At 33.6% G+C, this 21,803-nt stretch overlaps 2 protein-coding genes and 1 pseudogene across 2 annotated transcripts; 1 reads left to right on the top strand and 2 right to left on the bottom strand.

Moving 5' to 3' along the window:
• Positions 1–3,142: 3,142 nt before the first annotated feature.
• LOC107831926 (putative methyltransferase PMT7) lies at positions 3,143–9,068 on the bottom strand (annotated as a pseudogene).
• A 2,372-nt stretch (positions 9,069–11,440) lies between these two features.
• Positions 11,441–15,855, top strand: LOC107811900 (metal tolerance protein 10-like). The gene is made up of 6 exons (XM_016636893.2): positions 11,441–11,753; positions 12,312–12,424; positions 13,363–13,608; positions 13,727–13,807; positions 14,336–14,566; positions 15,318–15,855. The coding sequence occupies exons 1-6, from the start codon at positions 11,564–11,566 to the stop codon at positions 15,660–15,662; spliced, it is 1,206 nt and encodes a 401-aa protein (XP_016492379.1). The 5' UTR covers positions 11,441–11,563; the 3' UTR covers positions 15,663–15,855.
• Positions 15,856–16,503: 648 nt separating this feature from the next.
• LOC107811899 (UPF0481 protein At3g47200-like) lies at positions 16,504–18,579 on the bottom strand. The gene is made up of 3 exons (XM_075246474.1): positions 18,272–18,579; positions 17,516–18,029; positions 16,504–17,391 (listed from the first exon to the last, which is right to left on the bottom strand). Exons 2-3 carry the CDS (start codon positions 18,011–18,013, stop codon positions 16,504–16,506), a joined length of 1,386 nt encoding a protein of 461 aa, XP_075102575.1. The 5' UTR covers positions 18,014–18,029; positions 18,272–18,579.
• Positions 18,580–21,803: the final 3,224 nt, after the last annotated feature.

The following is a 21,803-nucleotide window of genomic DNA, read 5'->3' as shown; positions in this document are numbered from 1 at the left end:
CCTGGCTATGCGCCTGATTATTGTGACATGCTTATAAATATATAGCTACATAAATCTCGTAGTATATGAAAGATATTTCCATTAGTTTTAAAAAATTTATGAAAGAGGAGTAGTTATTTACTAGTAGAAACTTTTTGGCTCTTGATTGAAGGTAAAGAAGTGATTCAATCTGATGTAAAGGGTCTCTTTCTATGATCAGTCTTTCTCCTCCTCTCATTCTTTTTGCCTCTCCTTTTGCTTTCTCATTGATCTATCTTTCCTTTCTCAGGTCTTACCTGCTTTAAATAAATTGTACCTAACTGCAGTTGCAGTTGCACTACATTTATTTATTTGTTCCCTAGCTACTTTGATTATCTTGAATGGCTAGTCTCTATTTATTCGGGCTATAGTATGCTGGTTAGAGACTTTAATTAAATGTCTGTTTGACTGGTCAACTAATATATGTCTTTGCTCTTTTCCATGAAATGAATGCAATTATATTTAGCAATTTTAGTTCTGTCCGGTAAAATTAAGCTTGTTTACGTTGTCCGTTTCAAATCTCTAAATTAAGGTGGAGGTGGTAGCCTAGCGATAGCACGGTATATAATTTTTCAATTCAAGATGTATTAATACAAATATTGTTGTAGTTGCAATTTTAATTACCATATTGAATAATTGAATTGCAATTTATATCATGTTAATCTTTGTTTATTGATTCACAAAATAAGAACAAACTCAGATTTTTCTATTACGATCACAGGAAGCACGATATTATTTCAACTATGCAAGCGGTTATTTTTTTTTAAATTAATATTTTCTGGCTGTTAAAAAAATAAAGTCTAGTTGGACCGACACATCAGAAGTGGCTGATTACCAAAGATATCTAAAGGTAACTCTCTATTAAAACAATGATACTTGTAGTCTTAAAAATAGAATAAATATATCAAGATAAGATAATCTAATTAATATAAAAAAAATGTATGCTATTGGTGTATATAAGTTAGATTCTTTCTATTTTCAACACTTACATATAAAGAGTTTGAACAAGGGGAGGAGGCATGGGTAATAGAACCAACAACCTCAAAGTTTTTGACCCTCCTTAACCCCGCTAACTTTTGGGCTGTATCAAAAAGATTCAAAATATAATATATAAAACACTAAATAGATTTTGGTTTATATATAAAATATAATTTTTCAAGGGATTCGAGCCTCATTTCGCCCCCCTAAATTTCCCCCGGTTTGAGCATAAAGTAGTAAATTTAACCTATTAAACTCATATTCAGTCTGCGCCACTATAATACGTATGATGTACGTAGTATTACAAAAGCTACTAGAGCAATTACAGCTACTAAGTTTTTCATGCATGCACGTGAGTAGAGTTGTCAATTCTTAGCGTAAATTAAAGAAACTACTCTTTCCTTTCACTTTTATTTATCCAATATTCTAAAAATAAATTTTTACTTTTACTTATTACTTTTTGTGTATCAAGAGAAGACAATTTCTTTTTTCATGTTATACCTACAGTATTAATTACTCATTTTAAAGTATTTTTTTAAATTTATTAAAAATATGTATAAATTAATATGAATATCATCATAAATTATGCACGACAACGGAGAGTATAAATATAAGCATTTGGGATTAGCCAAAAGGCAAGCGAAAGAATCCAAAGAAACCACAGGTTTGGTTTTGTTGCAGAAACACAGCTGAACTGGCAAAAAAGACATAACGGCAGATAGGAGTGGGAAATTGGAGAGTAATAATAGCAATGCCCGACAAGCGTGGGGTTGTCTTGTCATGTCAAATTAAACTACTTCATTTAATGTTGCTTCTCTCGCTTATATGAATATGATATTTACAACATGTCATTAACCGTAGAAGTAAATATTTTCTAGTACTAACAACAGTTTATTTCACATCAGATAAGATATTAGAACGTGTATAAAGAATTTTAAGATGAACTTTTCCCATATAAGTTTGAATATTGTGATTTTAAATCGTTTGAAAAAGAATAAACCTATTACTCATGCCGTTTTAAAAAGAATGAAATGTATTACTGCTATTTAGGGAGTCAAAACAAGGTTTTCTTTAATTATATTTTTTATAAATAATTTTTAAATATTTTGAATTGTTCACTATTGTAACTTATAGTAATAGTGAGGTTTACATCCCTTGTGTGGTTTGCAGGCTACTATACAGTGGAGGATTTATCCAGTGCGTACATAGTGCTCACCCGAAGTGCAGAGGCTGTGGCAGAGAATGTAACGACTGTGGATTTTCCTGGGGTTCCAAAAAAAAATAAACTTATAGTAATATCTATGTACATTTTAAATATAAACTTTATTTCAAAAAACATATATAAAATGTTTATGTCCGAATTCACACCGAAAATTAGTCATTTGACTCTTGTACTCCGAAAAGGTTGAAATAAATTAAAATAGAAAGAGTATTTGTTATTTTCATAAGAGAGTATCATAACGGGTATGTAAGAATATTAGAATCAACAGGGGTTTCAAATATAAAAATATATTTAATTTTCAAAACGAATTAGAAAAAAATTTAATATCATATAAAATTCCATTGGCGCGGCCTCTAACTTTAAGGGTGGCGACATTTCATCTTTTGGCATTGTCTTTCACTGTTTTTCTTTTCTTGTGAATTTTCAAAAACAAATACTACAGATATATACTTCTGTTTCTTTTTTTTCTTCTAATAGTTGGTTCTTTTATTTCTTGGACATAATTTAGCTAAACTTTTCTCCAGATAGCCTAGGGTTGTTATTCAGCTGGTCCCACTAAATGAAAATTACAGTTGAAAAGAGAGTAAAGAAGTCCTTACCCACAAATAAAAAAAGTAACACTCAATATGTATCAAATGAAGAGGTTTCAACTCTATGTAGTAATATAGCACTGTTTTGTGAGGGTGATAGTTCAATCTGAAAAGACCTGCAAAAACTGAAAAGCAATGGTAATGACAAAGACTTTTGTATACCGAAGAAGTCCTAACCAGCTTGTGCGTACCTCGACTGTTCTAGTAAATACCTACTAGCTCTCCACTAGCGCGGGTAACTCTATCGACTAAAACTTATGCATAAAGAAATTAAGATTTGTTTTGCTGATTTTACGCTAATAATATTGCAAAGACGAGGTCATGAAAACCATATGGAAATAAATGTAATTACAATGAACTAATATTTTGCATTTCTAATTCTTTATGGGGATAAAGAATTCACTGTCCTCTATATTACAACATTGAAGTAGTTGTTCTCTCATATAAATTTTACAACTTTGTTACTCAAAACAAAATAGTAACTCAAAAAGAGATCAAAGCAGGAAAAAAAGAAAGACTACATCCTGGCATCAGTCTATCGAAAACAACCTCTTTACCCCACCAGAGTAGGGGTAAGGTTTGCGTACACACTAACCTCTCCAGACCCCATTTTGTCAGATTTTACTGGGTTGTTGTTGTACATCCTGGCATGGCAGACTGGGTGGAAAAGTTAACTGCATTTGATGAGATATACAGATTTGATTCACTACTATCCAGTAATTAAGTTGAAGAAATTAACATGGATACTTAGAAATCACCTTTCAGTGACAAATATAATGCAAAAACTGCATTACACGATGGCCCAAAACCTTTTCTGGCAAAATAAGACTGGTCCCAATTTTCTCTGATCGTCTTCTAGATAATGTAATTGGACGTCCCAAAGAAATTTTGGTGCAAGAACTTGTATACGCGATATGATGGCTTCTTCATCTCTGATAATGATAAATCCCTGCATATCAGTTGACGACAAAATTGAGTTTGATCATAGTTGAAACTTCTGACATAGGATAGTTTTAGATTATGTTAAGGTTTATGGAACAATGAGAATCAGAAACTTCGCATTCGTTAGTGTATATTCTGAAAGATGGACTCCCTTTCACCGGCAGCATAAAGAGCAGCCCGGTGCACAAGCATCCCACGTTTCCGCAGGGTCCGGGGAAGGGCCGCACCCCAAGGGGTGTGATGTAGGCTGCCTACCCTGATATAAGCATCAGTGGCTGATTCCACGGCTCGAACCCGTGACCTATACGTCACACGGAGACAACTTGACCGTTGCTCCAAGGTTCCCCTTCACTAAGGCAGCATGAAACTAATAATTATCTTGCTTTATGATTATCCCCTATATTCCTGTTTTCCTATGGAGAATTGAGTTTTGCTTCTATTTCACTTCCAATTCTTTGCTCACAGTCTGATGCCTGTTTAATGCACTCAGCATTTTTGTGAACTGATGTTAAGGTGAAGATACCTTTAAATGCAACTACTTTTTAAGAATACATTAATCTTTTGGCAGAAGTCTTCTATACAAGGAATGGACGTCTTGTGAAATATCAAGTTTGAACACACAGGCAATAAGAGTGTGGTTCCATGAAATATCAGGTGTTCAGCTTATGAGTTGATTGACATTTTGTAACCTCACAAGCATCAAAAGTCTGAATGCGATATGCTTACCTGAGGTCGTATAATACGATCCATTTCCAGCATGATATCCTCGACCAAACAACCTTCTTCACGGCCTTTGTAGTGAGAGAGAAGATTATTGGCATGCAATAAATCATAAGAGCGTGGGTATGTGGAGAATGGCTCACACCTAAGAATCCCAGTATTGCATCATTATTGCGCCCTTTAACTAGATTAGAACTGTATAAAGTATAAGCTATTAAATAACACCATACCAGTCATGAAAAGTGCCTATAAGACCCCTGTCATAAACGGCAGAAAGGGTGTTGTTCATCGTTACAGGAACGACATTCATCACCCAAACAGGCCATGTACTGAGAGCGACTGCAAATCCACCAAGGGAAGCACTCATGTCCATTACATTACGTATTTCTTTCTCCTCTACATTCATCAGTCTCCAGTAATGGCGAACTTGATCTTGCCAATAAATTGTATCCGACAAGAATTTTTCACGATCAATACCTGCAGTGAATAGATGATAACATGTAGTGACTAATGATAGTTTCTCAAGGATGAAAGCTCAATATAAAGAAAGCTTTCAGTTCACTTCGAGAATTTACTGACACTAACATTTTGAAGAAAATGAAAAGAAGCTAATAAAAGTTTGCTGATTACAGCATCTAACTTTTACTTGCAAAAAATACACATAGTTATATAGTTACCCTTTTGTACTAAAATTTATGGTACCATTGACCTTAGAGGAAACAGTCAAAGGTCTGAGAATAAAGGTGTTGCTAAAATCGTAACTACTGCCACTTATATAGTTATATTACATTATAAAGAAAGGGAGTCTTACTTGCTCATTATTATTAATATGAAGATTTTTTAAAAGACTTATTTGATAGAATATAAAACTTTATATTGTATTATATTTTCATCCATTTTTAAGATTGTCGCCAAAACTAAACAACTGGGCCAACAGATAATCAATATAACTGCACCAGGGAATGGAATTCACAAACCTAGCTGACTAAGACTTTGTGAAAACTCTGAAAGACGTTGTGGCCGAGGCGGTAGTTTCTTTGTATTAGATGATGTGTCACTTAGGGTAATACAGTTCCTCAGAGGTGTTTTCCATGATGGTTTAAAATCATCCTGAGAATCACATATGTTTACGAGTTTCTCCTCTGCGTTATGCTGGAGACATGAATTATCTTCTTGCTTAATCCATATTGCTGTTTGAACTTCCCGTGCAATGAGCTTCCAGCACATTCCTGAAGTCAGATTTACTAATTTGTCCCATATCTGTAGAAAACCCTTATCCTTTCTATAAGCTGGTGGAGCCGAATAAACAAAGTATCCATCTGATCTTAATAGTCGGTTCACTTCTTTGAGTAGAATACCATCTGCACCGACACCCACAAAAACATATGAAAATAAGGACCTTCTTACTTAAATCAAAATTGACCATGTGTACATGACACGCAGGCTATCTAATAACTCTAATGTAGGCTGTTTAGTTGTCAAGAACGACATCATGCAGAAATGAAGGCAATACTCACCGTTTTCATGCCAATCAACTCGACATCTAGAACAATGCACCATCTCAAAAGAGTTGCTAGGATAAGGCAGCTGCTTTGTTCCTAAAGCAGATATCATAGCACCAATTCCCCGTTCCAAAGCAAACTGAATTTGATTCTCATGACCATCTTTGGGAGCAAAGGACATTGTTTCTATACTTAAGGAAGAAGATAGGCAGAAAAACTGGCAACCCCGCAACCAACATCAAGCACTTGAAATACCCCTGCAGAACGTAAGTCACCTCCCTCATTAGTTGTCATATTTCCTAACCTGCGCCGAAGAAATAACTAAATTGATGAGATACATAAAACATAGGTCGACACAAGATTGACACTAGCTCAAACCTAAGAAGAAATAGATGAATATAATGAGAATATCAGTAAAGTTTTTCACTTTCCAGAATATATCATTATTAACTAACATAATATCACCAACATTTTTATCAGATATTTTAGCAGCTTATATACCTAGCGTTTCTTGTGAAAAAGGATATTTTGCCTGTTCATATCGAATTATGAATTTTCTAGGATGATTCCAATGTAATACCAAAAGAGATTTACTGATAGTTATATCAGGATAGGCATGCTTTTTATTCAAGAGCTTTAGTAAATGTTATGTATCAGAAGTGTTTCAGATCATCAAACATTAACAGAATCATCCAAGTCGGGACTGTCCTACAAGATCATGAACCATAAGACCAGTAGATCAATAAGTCACGAGACTTTCATTGATCAATCAAAGTTCATCGCAGCTGGTCAGAGAAATATCACCTTATATGTTCTTTATGAGACTATCTGAGCATTAGGTCCTAAAACCTTAAGACAATGGGCAATGGGTGGAGTGGCACAAGACTTCTCTAATTCCTTATCGATTTTTTTCATATGCCCTTCACAGGAAAAAAGTTAATTCTCAAAAATCTGCAAGTTCAAGAATGACAGGTGGGGGCGTGAAAAAGAAAAGAGACCATACATACCTCTCAATATACTGTGGAGCCCCATGCTTGAAATGAGTTCCACCACCCGGAAACCACCAAAGTTGATCCTTCTCGTGCACCCAATTTTGTCCACCTTTTACCTCTGCAAGACGAGTATGGTTCACATTGCTCCGCCACACATAGTCCCTACTAATCGGCCACCTTATTGGTATCTTATAATCAGTTGGAGGTGGCACCAAACAGAACAAGCGCCTGTCAACCGAAGGACAATGCCTCTCCAGCTCTTCTTTCCTTGAAAGATCTAGTTTTGGCATTAGCTCTTTAACATAAGACATGTCATGACATGGGATATACTCATTAAATTTCAAAGGACAAACATTTACCCCCGTTTCAGGGATTTTCAATGGTATCACCCGATACGAAAGAGACACCTTGTTTTTAAACTTCAAAGCACCTGCATACATAATATGAATCAGAATTAAAATTTTCTGAAACCCAAGAAAATAAGTCATTGTATAGTCAGTGCACTCTCTATATTTTCGGCACTCCTAGTCAGTTTAAGATATCTCTTGTGCAAGGGTGTAACAAATAGCGCATGACTTATCCCAAAAGCTAAGTGTCATAATGATGTTCACGAGTGACTCTTGAAGAGACTTCATGTTTGTTCTCTATCAAAAATGTTATGTAAAGCTTTTAATCAAAGATGCTATGCTATACAAAATAGTTATCAGCCTCAACCACACAGTGAACGGATTAGAAGACCTAAGAGAAAGCTGTTGCTTCACCATCAAACACTAGGTACTTTAATCTGCATAAACTCTAAAGCAAGGTGATCCAACCATCGTCTTATACCTTATAAAATCAAAGTTTCTGATGATAAATTCTCAGGCCAAACTCAGTCAGCATATACTCAGACCCAATGTCAACCAAACCAATTAGCAATTAAAGATGCCAAGCCATTCACAATCCACCTCACTGTCTTTACCATACAGGGAAGTAGTAGTGCTGTACCTCTGTTTTATAAGCGCGACATAACATTTACCTAAATTTGATCAGAGCACATCACCTTTAGTTCTATCTAGTACCAACTAAATCAAAACAACCATGATTAAGTGCCTAAAGACAGTAAAGAACAATGATAAAGATTTGTTCCTTCTGCATTGAGGATGTCATATTGCTCTAGTAAAAAAGTAAAACAACTCTTAATTATCATCTCTCGATCCAATTTACCCACCCACAATGAAAATTTAACAACTTCTTCACAAAAGCTTATCCATTTCCACTTACAACCCCCCCCCCCCCCAAAAAAAAAAAAAAAAAACCCCATTTTCTAAGCAACTCTAAATGATTTCCTCTTCCTGTTATTAGCTATCAAGAAAGAAATACAATAACTTGGCACAACAAAGCTTCCCTCTTTCCATTTCTGGCACCCGGTGAGAAAATGTGAAGCTGATACCAATCTAACAAATAACAAGACTTGCTTCCACTATAAATCAATATTCTCAGCATCTTCCTCATTAACACTCAAAGTTTCAAACTTTAAATGTTACTACACTTTCTTTTTTAGTCTATCCAAAAACAAAATACCTTTTTATATTTAGAAACAATTTAGCTTTAAAATTTCTATTTTACATAATTTTTAGGCACATATCATAATTTTCAAAAAGCATTTCTTTCTTTCTTAAATTCCGTAACCAATCAAATAATGCATAAATTGGAACGGAGGGAGTAATAAAGAGAGATAAAAAAGAAAGAAGTACTAACCAGAGGTAGATTCTGAGGAACTAAAATTAGAAGCAACAGATAATTGTTGTTGCTGTTGAAGCTGTTGTTGCTCTTGTTGAGGCAAATATAGAGATGGGTTTTGCCCAAAAAGTGTACCAGTGTAAAAAGATCCTACCATTACCAAAAGGGCTATCATAATTGTTTGCCCTGTATTCCAATCAAATGCCCTCATGTTTATCCAAGATCCCATGTTTAAGAAATTTAAATAAAATGTTACATATACACTAAAATCTTGGATTTGTAAAGTGACTTATAATGGTAAGTGATCAAGAAAAGAGCTTAAGGAAAGACTACACTATGAGATCGAGAGAGTTAAGATTTTGTGTGTGTTCAGAGCTGAAGTGGAAAAAATGAGTGAAATTTCCTTTTTTAACATAACATATTTTTTATTTTCCTTTTTTAAGGTTTCTATAAAAGGCAAACAAAACTTGAGGTCCTTTAATTATGAAAGCCTCCCCTAAAGTCACTGTATGTTGCACATAGCTCCCTCGTTCTCTGTTTGATACATATTAGATAAAATGACATTGTATAACCGCTCTCAAAATAATAACCGAAAAAGTGTATATATATATATATATTTTTTGTATGTTATATATAAAAATTATATAAATTTTATATATTTTTTCGCCTACCAAATATAAATAATTTCTAACACGGGCTAAAAGTGATAATTTTCCTTGATATAACTAGTTGTATCTGGATGTAGCTTTTGAGCTATGGGTTTAATTGAATAGTATTTTTAACATGAAATATAGTTGTATTATAAAGGTTACAAAATTTTAGCAAATGGAGTATTACATTTCAAATTCATAATATTAAAGGTACTATGAGTTCAATTTGGGGCACATGCAACCGTTTGGCTATGAGTTCTACTAAACCCATAACTTTCGATACAATATGAATATTAGATGTAAAAAACTACTAAAATTACAATAAATAATATTTTTGAACTCATAATTTTAACAGTGCAATTTGTTCAATATTAAAAATCTTAAAAACTGAACCCATTAATTTTAAATCGTGTATCTGTCTCTAAATTCAATTTAAGACCTATTCAGCAAGTTCAAATCATAAATCCACCTTTGTAATGTAGAAAAAAAGAATTGTTGCCACAGATGCTCTATATATTACCCCACCCAATTCCCAAAAGCAGGGGTGCACAAAGAAAATCGATAAACCACACCGAGTCGATAATCCGAGTTCAACCGGAAAAAAAATTCGATTGTGGTTTGGTTTGGTGTTGGAAAAAAAATCCGACCATAATTGGTTTGGTTTGGTTTTAACTAAAAAAAGTCAAACCCAAACCAAACCAACACGACATTATATTTATACAATTTTTAAAAATATTTTATACATATAAATATTTATTGTAATATAATTTATAAATATTTTCTCAAACTTGTTCACAGATTTATCTTTAAATGTATTATTTAAAGTTTGGACTTAACATTCTTGAATGGTCCAATAAATTTTATAGCTCATAAAGGCAGTAAGTCAAATAAAGTTCAAATCAATACTAATGTTAATAAAGAAAATTCAATTCAATACTAGGATTAACAATAGTGTTGGATATCTTACTTTTAGTTTTGCATTGGTTTATAATAAAAAGTGCATAATTTTGTTTATCTTTTTCTTTAGTGCTTAGTTATGTAGTTAATAGTACTTATTAGCTATACTTATTTTAGCATGACCTATATAGTATTTTTAGATTATGTTAATTTTTATTATGGCTTATTAGTTAGCAATATTTGTTTTTATGTAATTTTATTATCTTTGTTATCGAATATTTTAATACAATGCCATAACTCATCTCATATTATTATGTTATTTTCTTGAAAAATACATTACATAGTTGTATCCTACTAGGACTATAGAAATATTTGGAGCACAAGTTACATATTTTATGCTATGAAGACTATTACCAGGGAAAAAATTGAAAATTCGAAAAAATCGAAAAACCCGAAAAAAACTGAGATTGAAAAGCCCGACTTTTTTGGTTTGATTTATAGATTTAAAAACCCGACTTTATTGATTTGGTTTGATTTATTGATTTAAAAACCCGACACCATTGATTTAATTTGGTAATTAAAAAATCCGAACCAACCTGATCTGTTTACACCACTGCCCAAAAATATCAATAGTGGTTTTAACTTATTTCTTGTGTGTGGTGACTCTGACTCTTAGTCTATCACTAGAAGAACCCTTATTCTGTATAGAGAAGTAGAAAAAGAGTCATTTAGCTTTTAACAGAAAAATATCAATCAAATAGAAATTTATATTTTGAGTATGGGATGTGCTACTATTTGTGCATTGCGTTGTATTTCTTTTTCGTGTTAGGAAGTTGAGGCGTTGTTAGTAATATCCGGTGTCACCTGTTTAATTATAATAAATTATAGTTTGATGTATGCCACACCTTCTTTTAAATTAGGTGCTCACTATGTAAATATTGAATGTGAATAAAGTTTGACCGACTGACGACGTTGTTGTTATTATATATATTTTTATTTAGGGAAGGGTAACTAGTTTGTGAATGTTATTAGAAACCTATAACTCCTATGGTAATATGGTTAGTGAACCATTCTATTTGTTGCTATATCTATTTCCTTGGCGGTAAAAAAAAATGAAGGAAACTTATTGCCAACAAACTCCCACAGTTTGAGCCTATTTTTCCTCTCATTATATCTATGTGTTATCTTTCCTCAAAAGTATCTTTAACTAAACCTATCTTTAGAAGAGTCCTTTTGCGTCTCCCTACTTCGACTTACTAGTATACAACTATAGATAAATATCAAAACACAAGTACATTGTCATTCGTACAAATATTTAGTAACAATTTTCATGGAAATCGTTGGCGGTAACGGTGGTGATCATGGCGGCGCCACTCATCAGCCGTTGCCGTTGTCGTTATCTTCCTCTTCGCCGTCGGCGTCGTGGAGGCTGAATATAGGGGAGTTTCGTGTCCCTGAAAATGGCACTGCTGATCATCGTCAATCTTTCAGTTTACGTCGACTCTTACGTCGCCCTTCTAGTAATTTTCCTTCCTTTTATCTTTTATATTTCTTCTATGATATTGTTTGCTAGCTTTATTGCACTTGTCGAAAAAAAAAAAACTACTTGGAAATCATTGCATTTTAATGGTATTTGAATCCATTCAACCATCTCCTAGCAAATTACTCCCACCGTTTTATTTTATGTGAATTTGTTTGACTGAAAACAAAATTTAAGAAAGGAATTACTACTTTGGAACTTGTAGTATTAAACATTTCACCACCTTAATTTGTATGTAAAATAAAAATAATTAATGTTAAATTATTTCTAAATATAGAAAGATCGTCTTTTTTTGAAAGCAAGATTAAAAAATAATTGTGTGTTTTAAGTACAACTCACTTCAACCAATTGTTTTAAGTTCTAACTTTGGTTTGGATATCCTTTTTTTTCTTTTGTCTTCAAGAACTACTTAACTAAGAAAATAGTTTTTATAAATTTTCTATTACCTATCTTAGTTTTCAGCCTGTCAACATCCATTATTTGTAAGGATTTTATCTTTTATCTTACAAATCATTTTCATATATATCTCTATATATAGAAAAACAAGGCAAAGTAGCTGAATATTACGAGAAGCAAGAAAGGTTGGTTGAAGGGTTCAATGAGATGGACACTGTTCATGAATCTGGCTTTTTACCTGGAACTCTAACCGAGGTTCGTCTCTTTTCCTCAATAATAAACTGATAATGAAAGAATTTATACGTCACTTAAAAATTCACACAAGATATGATATATAGGCCGGTGCATAAAGTATTCTGTATCCACGCAGGGTCTTGGAAGTATCACCGCACCACCTCAAGAAGTGTGATGTAGACAGCCGACCTAATGCAAATATTAGTGGTTGCTTTTACGGCTCGAACCCGTGACCTGTAGGTCACACGACAACTTTATTATTTTTTTAGTCATGAGTCTCATGACCTATATGTCACTTAAAAATATATTACTGTTAAATATTTATAATAAGAAAAATTAATAACCTGGAAAATAAGTCAAACAGCCTCGTAGGATATATATATTAATAGTGTAATTTTTTTTTTATAGTCAATATTTGGCCTCAGTATCACAGCTTGGGGATATGATGTCGGGGCATGTGTCCCCTAACTTTTCTAAGTTTAATTTCCTACTCTTAGGAAATGTCAAATTTTTGGAAATTTTGCTTTAGTGAAAATTCTTCTTCTCCTTCTTTCCTTGTAAAAGTGTCCTACTCTTCAGAAGTTTTGTGTTTTTGGCATAAGTTTACTTGTGGGAGGTCAACTTTACTATTTTTCAAGTTCGTTACTTCACTTATTATAGATGGTTAGTTTAAGTTATCTTTCAAGTGACATATAGTAGTAGAAAATTTTTAGATTGTTAATGCATAAAAGGTTAAAAGTTAAACTCAAAAAAAGAGCATAACTTATAAACAACAATTACTTTTTTTTAAACCTTTTGTTAGGTCACTTAACAGATAATTACAAGTCACGGTCTATAATATATAAGTGAGACTAGTAATCTTAACAAATTCTGATAACTTGCTACAACAGGTCAAAATAGTCTAACTAATAAAGTAGGATTAATCTCACTTTTATTCTCTACAACTCAATATTTGTCAGGATGAAATGAAGCAGCTTGCTAAGAGTGAGAGGATGGCAATTCATGTATCAAACATAGCAAATGTGGTTCTTTTCATTGCAAAAATCTATGCTTCTATTGCAAGTAGATCTTTGGCTGTGATTGCATCAACTTTGGACTCACTCTTAGACTTATTGTCTGGATTTATTCTGTGGTTCACTGTATATGCAATGAAAAATCCAAACCAATACCACTATCCAATTGGTAAAAAGAGAATGCAGCCTGTGGTGAGTCTTCAAAAATAACGTTGTGACATTTTGATATTTGTTACATTCATTCTATACTTTGTGTCAGTCTGATATGAGTTTTATAGCCAAATAAAATATTTATATGTAATATTTATAGGGTATTATTGTTTTTGCATCGGTGATGGCAACCCTTGGATTACAAATACTATTTGAGTCTGGTAAAGAACTCATACATAAGGTACGTGACTCGGTTCTCTAAAGTCTTTTTTTAGAAAAAAAAAAGGAATTTCTAAATTTAACTTTTCAAAATAATACAAAATGATGAAAACTGTTCTCCTATATCATGATCTTTCTCTTGGACTTCAAGACGCAGTTGTTTATGCTACATTATTTGGCTATTAGATGAAGTATTGACCAATATCTTTATGCACGTTAGTTGACTTTTATGTACTCATAGTATAAAAAAGATATTTATACAATTTGGTCTTATATAACGTGATATATGTAACTTTGATGATAAGCATTACTCCATTTGTTTAATTAATATGACGGTATTTCACTAAATATGGAGTTCAAGAAACAAAAAAAAAAGGAGACTTCTGCAACTTGTGTTCATACATGCCATGAAATTTTGTGGCTATAAAATCATGTCATTAAGGATAAAATGCAAGATGAGGAGTAATTGGTAAATATTTAGTACTATCACAGATTAAACTACACTAATGTCAGTTTATTGTTTCTTCTTGTTCAATGCTTATCATATCAGTCTCGTCCTAATACGGATCCTGAGAAGGAAAAATGGATGATTGGGATCATGGTCTCTGTCACTGTTGTTAAGTTTCTGCTTATGGTTTATTGTCGAAGATTCAAGAATGAAATTGTAAGAGCCTATGCTCAAGACCATTTATTTGATGTCATTACCAACTCTGTTGGATTAGTGACTGCAGTTTTAGCAATTCGATTCTGCTGGTGGATTGATCCTACGGGAGCTATATTGGTGAGTTCACAATCATCACTTATACTTCTTTTGCTTTTATCTACTTATTTAATAGGCATCTCGATGCATAACGTATTTCCCGTTCATACATGATTCGGGAAAAGCCGCACCTAAAAGGTATGATATAGATATCCTACCCTAATGCAAGCATTAATGATTGCTTTCACGGTTCGAACCATATAGTGGTGTTCGCATCAACTTGCGCAGCACCTCAACTATTTCACTTAGTACATGTAATCTCTCACTAAAAAATTTACCGGACACCTTGTTACTCCCCAAGGCTTTGGCGTGTGGGAATAACTTGTATTTTTTGTCTCTACTAGAAAAGGAATCCTAATTTCAACCTTTATATCAATTTTATTGATCACTAAGTCATACTCTTGGGTGCACGTGCACACACATACGACACTACATCTGTCTCAATTTACTAAGTACTATTTCCTTTTTGTTTTCTTTTGTCCTGAAAGATTGATATCTTTATAGCTTTAGAAACTCCAAACATTTATTTATATTTTTATATCAAGATTGACACCTTTATGTATATATGGTATTTCTGACTTATTAAGCATATTAAACTTCTATGTCAGAGATCTCTTTTATTTTTTAAACTTCATGTCTAGTCAAAGGATGCTAAACCAATTGTGGTGGACGACTATCACTAAATGATTGAGCAAATAAAATGAGTAGAAATTTTCAAAGACATCCCTCCAAATTTTCCATTATTATTAAGGATAACATTATGTATTTGCAGATAGCACTATACACAATTGGTACGTGGGCAAAGACAGTAATCGAAAATATGCGATCACTCATCGGAAGAACAGCTCCACCAGAATTTCTGGCGAAATTAACATATCTTATATGGAATCATCACAAAGAAATCAAGCACATTGATACTGTGAGAGCATACACATTTGGTACAAATTACTTTGTGGAAGTTGATATAGTTTTGCCAGAGGACATGCTTCTAAGCCAAGCACATAATATTGGTGAAACATTGCAAGAAAAATTAGAGCAGCTTCCTGATGTTGAGAGAGCTTTTGTGCATGTTGATTTCGAGTTCACTCATAGACCAGAGCACAAGACTATGGTCTAATGACATAAATAAACTAGGTAATTAATAATTAAAAATTAGTTTGAGCTTGAACTTTGTTGTTGGGCACTGTTTCCTTGCACCTGGAGTAGTAACTTACCAAAAAAAAAAGTTCTTTAATGTGGAGAACCCAACCATGTTGAAACTTGTTGAATTTGCATTCTCAAAATTTATGTAACCTAATGTTTATTTTTAACTCAAGATGCCTCATGAGTCATGAACGACAAGTATATACCTACGTATTTATAATCACACTATATGGTTTAGCTACATATATTTATAACAGCTTATGGACCGTTAGCGGTTGAACTCAAGATAGGTTTAAGGGCGAGTTCATGATTTATCTATTGAGATATCTTTTGGGTTAAAATCTAAGAGGATAAAACCGTGACTTGAGGTGGTCCAGAGAGATCTGGCCAAAGTGAACAATACCTTGATAGTTGGGCTTGGACCGTGATATAGTGAAAAAATCTCTATATTGTATACACACACCCCTAAGAATTAAGATCCAGGTTTTGTGGGAGAAATAAGACGAGAGATATATATCTTTAGCCGCTTCAAAAAATTAATTGCTGCTAAATTTGTATTTTTTGTATATATGTATATCATATACAAAAAATATACATGTTTTCTACACTTTTCGGCTAGCGGAATTGCCGAATTGCCAGTTTTGTATTTTGCTCAAATAGGAATTGGCAGGAAGGTGGTAGACTCCTAGTGCTACAACTATTTTAGTATTTTGTCACCACAGACTGTGAACTTAAATAGAAAAGTTAAAATTAATGAAGTTGTATGAATGATTATTCCACATTATAACAAACATGAATCAACACACACAGTAAAATCACATATTCTCTTCATGAGAATGATAAAATGGGCTACCATAATAAGTCTGAACAACAGTCAAGAAAGTAAGAAAAATAGTAACAACTAAAGCAGTTAGAGACCATGGACTATTAAAATATGTATCTATCAATTCAGCAATCCAAGTTTTCCCCTTGCTATTGTAATGTTCTTGAATATTCCTCTTCACATTCTTGAAAATTAAAGGATCATCTGCCCCATAAGTCTTTAATCCTTTGTAAACTTGTACAACTTCTTCATCACTTCCCAATGTGTTGAATATAATCTTCTCTTCTCTTAGTTCTTTCACATCATTAGGTGAAATAATGAGAGATTTCATGAAATTTATGTAAGATACCACAGCTCTATCATTAGGACTATTTGGGCACAATTCATAAGCTATCATGTTCATGAAAAATACTTTAGTGTATGTTGAAACATACCAACATGGTAATTTGAGTTTTGCATAGTAATAGTGAGATGTAAATCTTACACCTTTTAAAGAATCAATTCCACTAGGCCTAAAATGAATGCCCTTTGATTTCAAATCTATAACTGAACGAAACACATTTGTGAGCAATGCTGGTTTGTGTACTAACTCATGATTCTTTCTAAAACGATCAAGAAAATAATCAAAGATGAAATCACAACGCGATTGTTTGACATTAACTTCTTCATCGTTACCAGTGACAAGTACTCGTCGAAAAACTTCAAGAAGGTGAGGAGGTTCTATCTCCATCATCGCGTTCTCTTCTATGTTGTCTTCTTGCTTATCGAAAAACATTTGTGAACAATAGCTTTTCACCTTCTCTTCAAATGGATAATATCCACTACCTTCATCATCCCCATATCTCAACTTAACCAAGAGCTTGAGAATCCGAAAGGGTACCTGTCCAGTGGCGAGTTCAGGAATTTTTCAAAGGGCATGTTCAAAATTTGATATACATAGATTAAAAAAAAAGTAATATCTGATCAGTATACACAGTATAATTTTCCAGACAAAGGCCGGGTACCTGATTTTCGAGCAAATATAGGTCACGTCTAGTGATCAAATAAACTGCAATACCAAGATGCTTGATTGTGTTGGTTTGTTTAGACGCAGAATTTGGTGTAGACCTTGTTACTATCTCGATATCATTTAGAACGAAACATGCATCAAGGAGCATCATTCGAGCAAAATCATAGTCGTTATACTTATTCGTGAATTCTTCGAGGTAACAACTTCGAACATCCTCAATCTCCTCGAGAATGTTTTCGAGGAAAAATTTTTGGTCTTTATTACTGCCATGAATGAACATTTCTAGAGACTTGTGCTTGAAATCTTCAACAAAATTGAGCTCTGGCTTTCCATGATGGTAAGGTCCCAATGAAACCACTTTAGGATCATAGTCATCACTATTTTGATTGTCAATTCTCATGAATAATGGAACTTTTGGTATTTGACGCTTTCTTGGTATAGATTGTAGTCTTGAGATTGTAATGATGTCCACCATTTCAGATTCTAAGGACATTTTACTTCGTACCTACCTTATTATTGAACAAACAATGTTAGTTGGTTAGGAGTTTAAGTTTTATGCATTAAAGTCGCAAAAGAAAAATATTTATAACTCAAGTCATTTATAAAGTAATTGTATGCAAATTTATGGCAAGGTATTAATTGCTAACTAAACTACTATCATGTGTTAAACTGTCCTAATAATGTAATATGTAACTTAAATCCTAGTTAAAAGGTAGTCAACACAAACTAGATGACAAAGAAAATAACAGACTTTTTTTTTGTTTTGTTGGTTTCTCAGCCGGTGTCTGGTTCCGATTAATTCCGATTGATTCACTCCCCGGCAAGTCCCGCTTTGGGGTATAGTTCTTCTTACCAAAGACGACTTCAATCCCAGAACTTGAACCCGATACTTCTGATTAAAGATAAAGAGGTATTTACAAACCCACCACAACCATTGATGGTGAAAATAACAGAACTTGACTACGTACAAGAGGCTTAAAATATTAATGAAACTAAAAAGGATGATATTCCTATATGAAACTATATTTCAAATCAGCGTATATAAGGACTGGGCGTTGTTGCTGCTGTGATATTGTTTGACAATGGGTTCAGAGATGCATCATTTTTAAAGGATTATGAAGGCTGGAATATACAAGCCTTGCTTCCATGGTAAGGTATAAATGTTAAAGTGTCATTTGTGTGCTTTAGACAAAATAAAGACATATATTACTTTAATTGAGAATATAATCAATGTTTTATTTTGTCTTCTTCTTTTTGAGAATAAGATGTTAACAAAGCAAATCTAGATCTATCGTTTTCTTTTTAAAAAAAATATATTCAAATCATTTTTTTTGGGTTTTATAGTGATTTTTCTTTTTCTTTTTGATGTTTCACGAAGAAAATAGTATGAAATGAGTCTACATCAAAGTAGGAGTATCAAAGTAGGAGTGGGTATCGGTCGGTTCGATTCCTTTGTGAATACTATCAGTTCGGCATATCAGTTATCGATTTATAAATATGCTAAACCGATAACCGAACCAATAAGCTATGGATTATCGGGTACCGGTTATCTATCATTAACAGTTCGATTATCGGTTTATCCGACAAAATAAACTAAATCTAAAGGAAAGAAGTGTAGTATACAACGCTAAATGATCTCAAATAGCTGCAAAATTAGCTCAAACTACTTCATATATTCTTACACGGATGAACATGAATGAGATTATAAAAGAGGTGAATTCACCGTATTAACTTGCATACTACCAAGACAAATAAAAGAGGATGACTTCACTATATTAACTTGCATACTACCAAGACAATTAAAAGAGGATGACTTCACTATATTAACTTGCATTCTACCAAGACAAATGGATGAATAACTCATTATTAATTTTTCATAAGTATGTAACTACACTTTATTGTTTAAAAGAGAAACATTAAGCATACTGTTAGTGTGAAATGCACAAATCCATCATTTGTAGCAAGAGCAACAACATATTCTAAAGAAGTGGCATGTATACTCCAGGCTATTTGGGAGGATTAACAAACAAAATATGATGAACACTGGAATGCTGACGATCATTATACTACAAGAAATCAGACTTATTGTGGCAATATTTAGTGACGATTTGATTTATTGCAACAAAAGCTAGACTTTTTGTGGCGACTATAATTAGAAGGTATACTTTTAGTGGCGAGTTTTCAAATATCGCTCCTAATACGTTCAACTAAACACTGAATTTTTCTTTCCCGCTAAGACCGAAATTCTGGCTTGAGAGTTTTGTAGCGACTTTTATATAGTCGCCTCTGAAGGCCTTTTTGTGGCGACTAAGTCGCCTCTAACACTAATAAAAGTTTATAAGAAAAATCACTCTTATTAAATGAAAACAGAAGCACACACTGATGTAGGTCTTCTTCTCCTTGCTCGTCTCTCTATAGAAAATTATCCCACTCAATTTTCTCTCTGCTCAAATCTCTCGATTCTAACTGCTCAAATCACAAATTGTGACCCATCTGATAGCAACACAAAAGCCCTAATTAGAAATCGTGACTCCATAAGGTACGTGCTCCAATCTCAAACTCATATCCCTTTTCGGTGGTATATGCAGTTAGCGAGAATGATAATTTCAATTATTTCATATATAATTTTTGTGACCCAATTGAAAATCTATAGGAAAAAAAGAAAATTCATACATTAATAGTTTGTGGCAAGGTGTCACGACCCAATTTCTCCTTCGTGTGACGTCGCGACGGCACCTAGTCTCTACAACTAGGTAAGCCTAACATTTTTGCGGAATAGTAAAATAAAAATATAAATTTAACCAACTATTCAAATATATACAACAAATCCCAAAATCCGGAATATCGTGAATCACAAACTACAGAAGGAAAAATCTAGTATCTCTATACATCAGAATCTAACAAGGAAAATACATAAGATAATGGACATGAGAAAGAGTAGACGGGGACTCCGAGGTCTGCGGACGCGACAGATATACCTTGAAGTCTCTTAAGCTGTCCCGGCTTACTGATAGTGCGGCTGATAAAGTGTACCTGGATCTGCCACAAAAAATATGTGCAGAGAGTAGCATGAGTACACCACAATCGGTACCCAGTAAGTGCCAAGCCTAACCTCGATCGAGTAGTGACGAGGTCAGGTCAGGGTCCTACTAGTAAATATATAATAAAAATAATTTAGAGTGTAATACCGCACTAAAATAAAGCCTGAAATTTAACAATAATGAAATCATAGAAGGTAACAGCTCAATACACAGAAACACAACAGGGGATCTCCTGAGATACCGTCTCGTAGTCCCAAACATAAATATGCAGGGGGAGATCTCGGAATACCGTTCCGTAGTTCCAAAGTAAATATGCAAGACAGGGGGATCTCCCGTAATACTGTTCCGTAATCCCAAAGTAAATATGCAGTACAGGGAAGATCTCCCGGAATACCGTTCCGTAGTCCCAAAGTAAATATGCAGTACATGGAGATCTCCCGGAATACCGTTCCGTAGTCCCAAAGTAAATATGCAGTACAGGGGAATCTCCCGGAATACAGTTTCGTAGTCCTAAAGTAAATATGCAGCGCGAACGATAGAAATACAACTACATCACGAAATTCTTACGATTTAGACTAAGTACCAGTCAGGGAAAAAGCAGGAAATTCACTAAGCATGCTGCACAAAATTCACATAAACAATTAAGATACGTAGACATGTTGTATTAGACTAAACATGATAGCTACACATATTGGAATAACTCAATTAAGAATGAAAATAGATTAGTACTCATTAAAATGGTATAACTCAAAATAACAGGAAAATATGATGCTTCTCAGTAAGAAAATCGGGTTTTACCACAACTAGCCCGTGTACGTACTCGTCACCTCACGTACACGGCGCTCACATATCACAATAGTTCCAAATCTTAAGGGGATTTCCCCCACACAAAGTTAGGCAAGCCACTTACCTCGAACCAAGCTCAATCAATCGGTCACAATGCCTTTCCCACGAATATTCGGCTCTGAATGGCCCAAATCTAGCCAAAAGCAATTACATATCATAAATACAACCATAATAGACTCATCTAATTAACGAAATCAACACTTTAACAAAAATTCCGAAATTAACTCAAGAATCGCCTGTGGGGCCCACATCTCGAAATTGGGTAAAAGTCATAAAATACGAAAGCTCATTTACTCACGAGTCTAACCATATCAAATTTACTAAAATCCGACACCAAATGATCCTCCAAATCCACAAATCAAACTTCTAAATTCCTAACCTCCAATTCCCAATTTC

Source organism: Nicotiana tabacum, chromosome 23 (assembly GCF_000715075.1).
Source record: "Nicotiana tabacum cultivar K326 chromosome 23, ASM71507v2, whole genome shotgun sequence".
NCBI classification, from domain to species: domain Eukaryota; kingdom Viridiplantae; phylum Streptophyta; class Magnoliopsida; order Solanales; family Solanaceae; genus Nicotiana; species Nicotiana tabacum.
The sequence above is the reverse complement of the archived record's forward strand: the minus strand, read 5'-3'. Positions and strand labels throughout refer to the sequence as shown.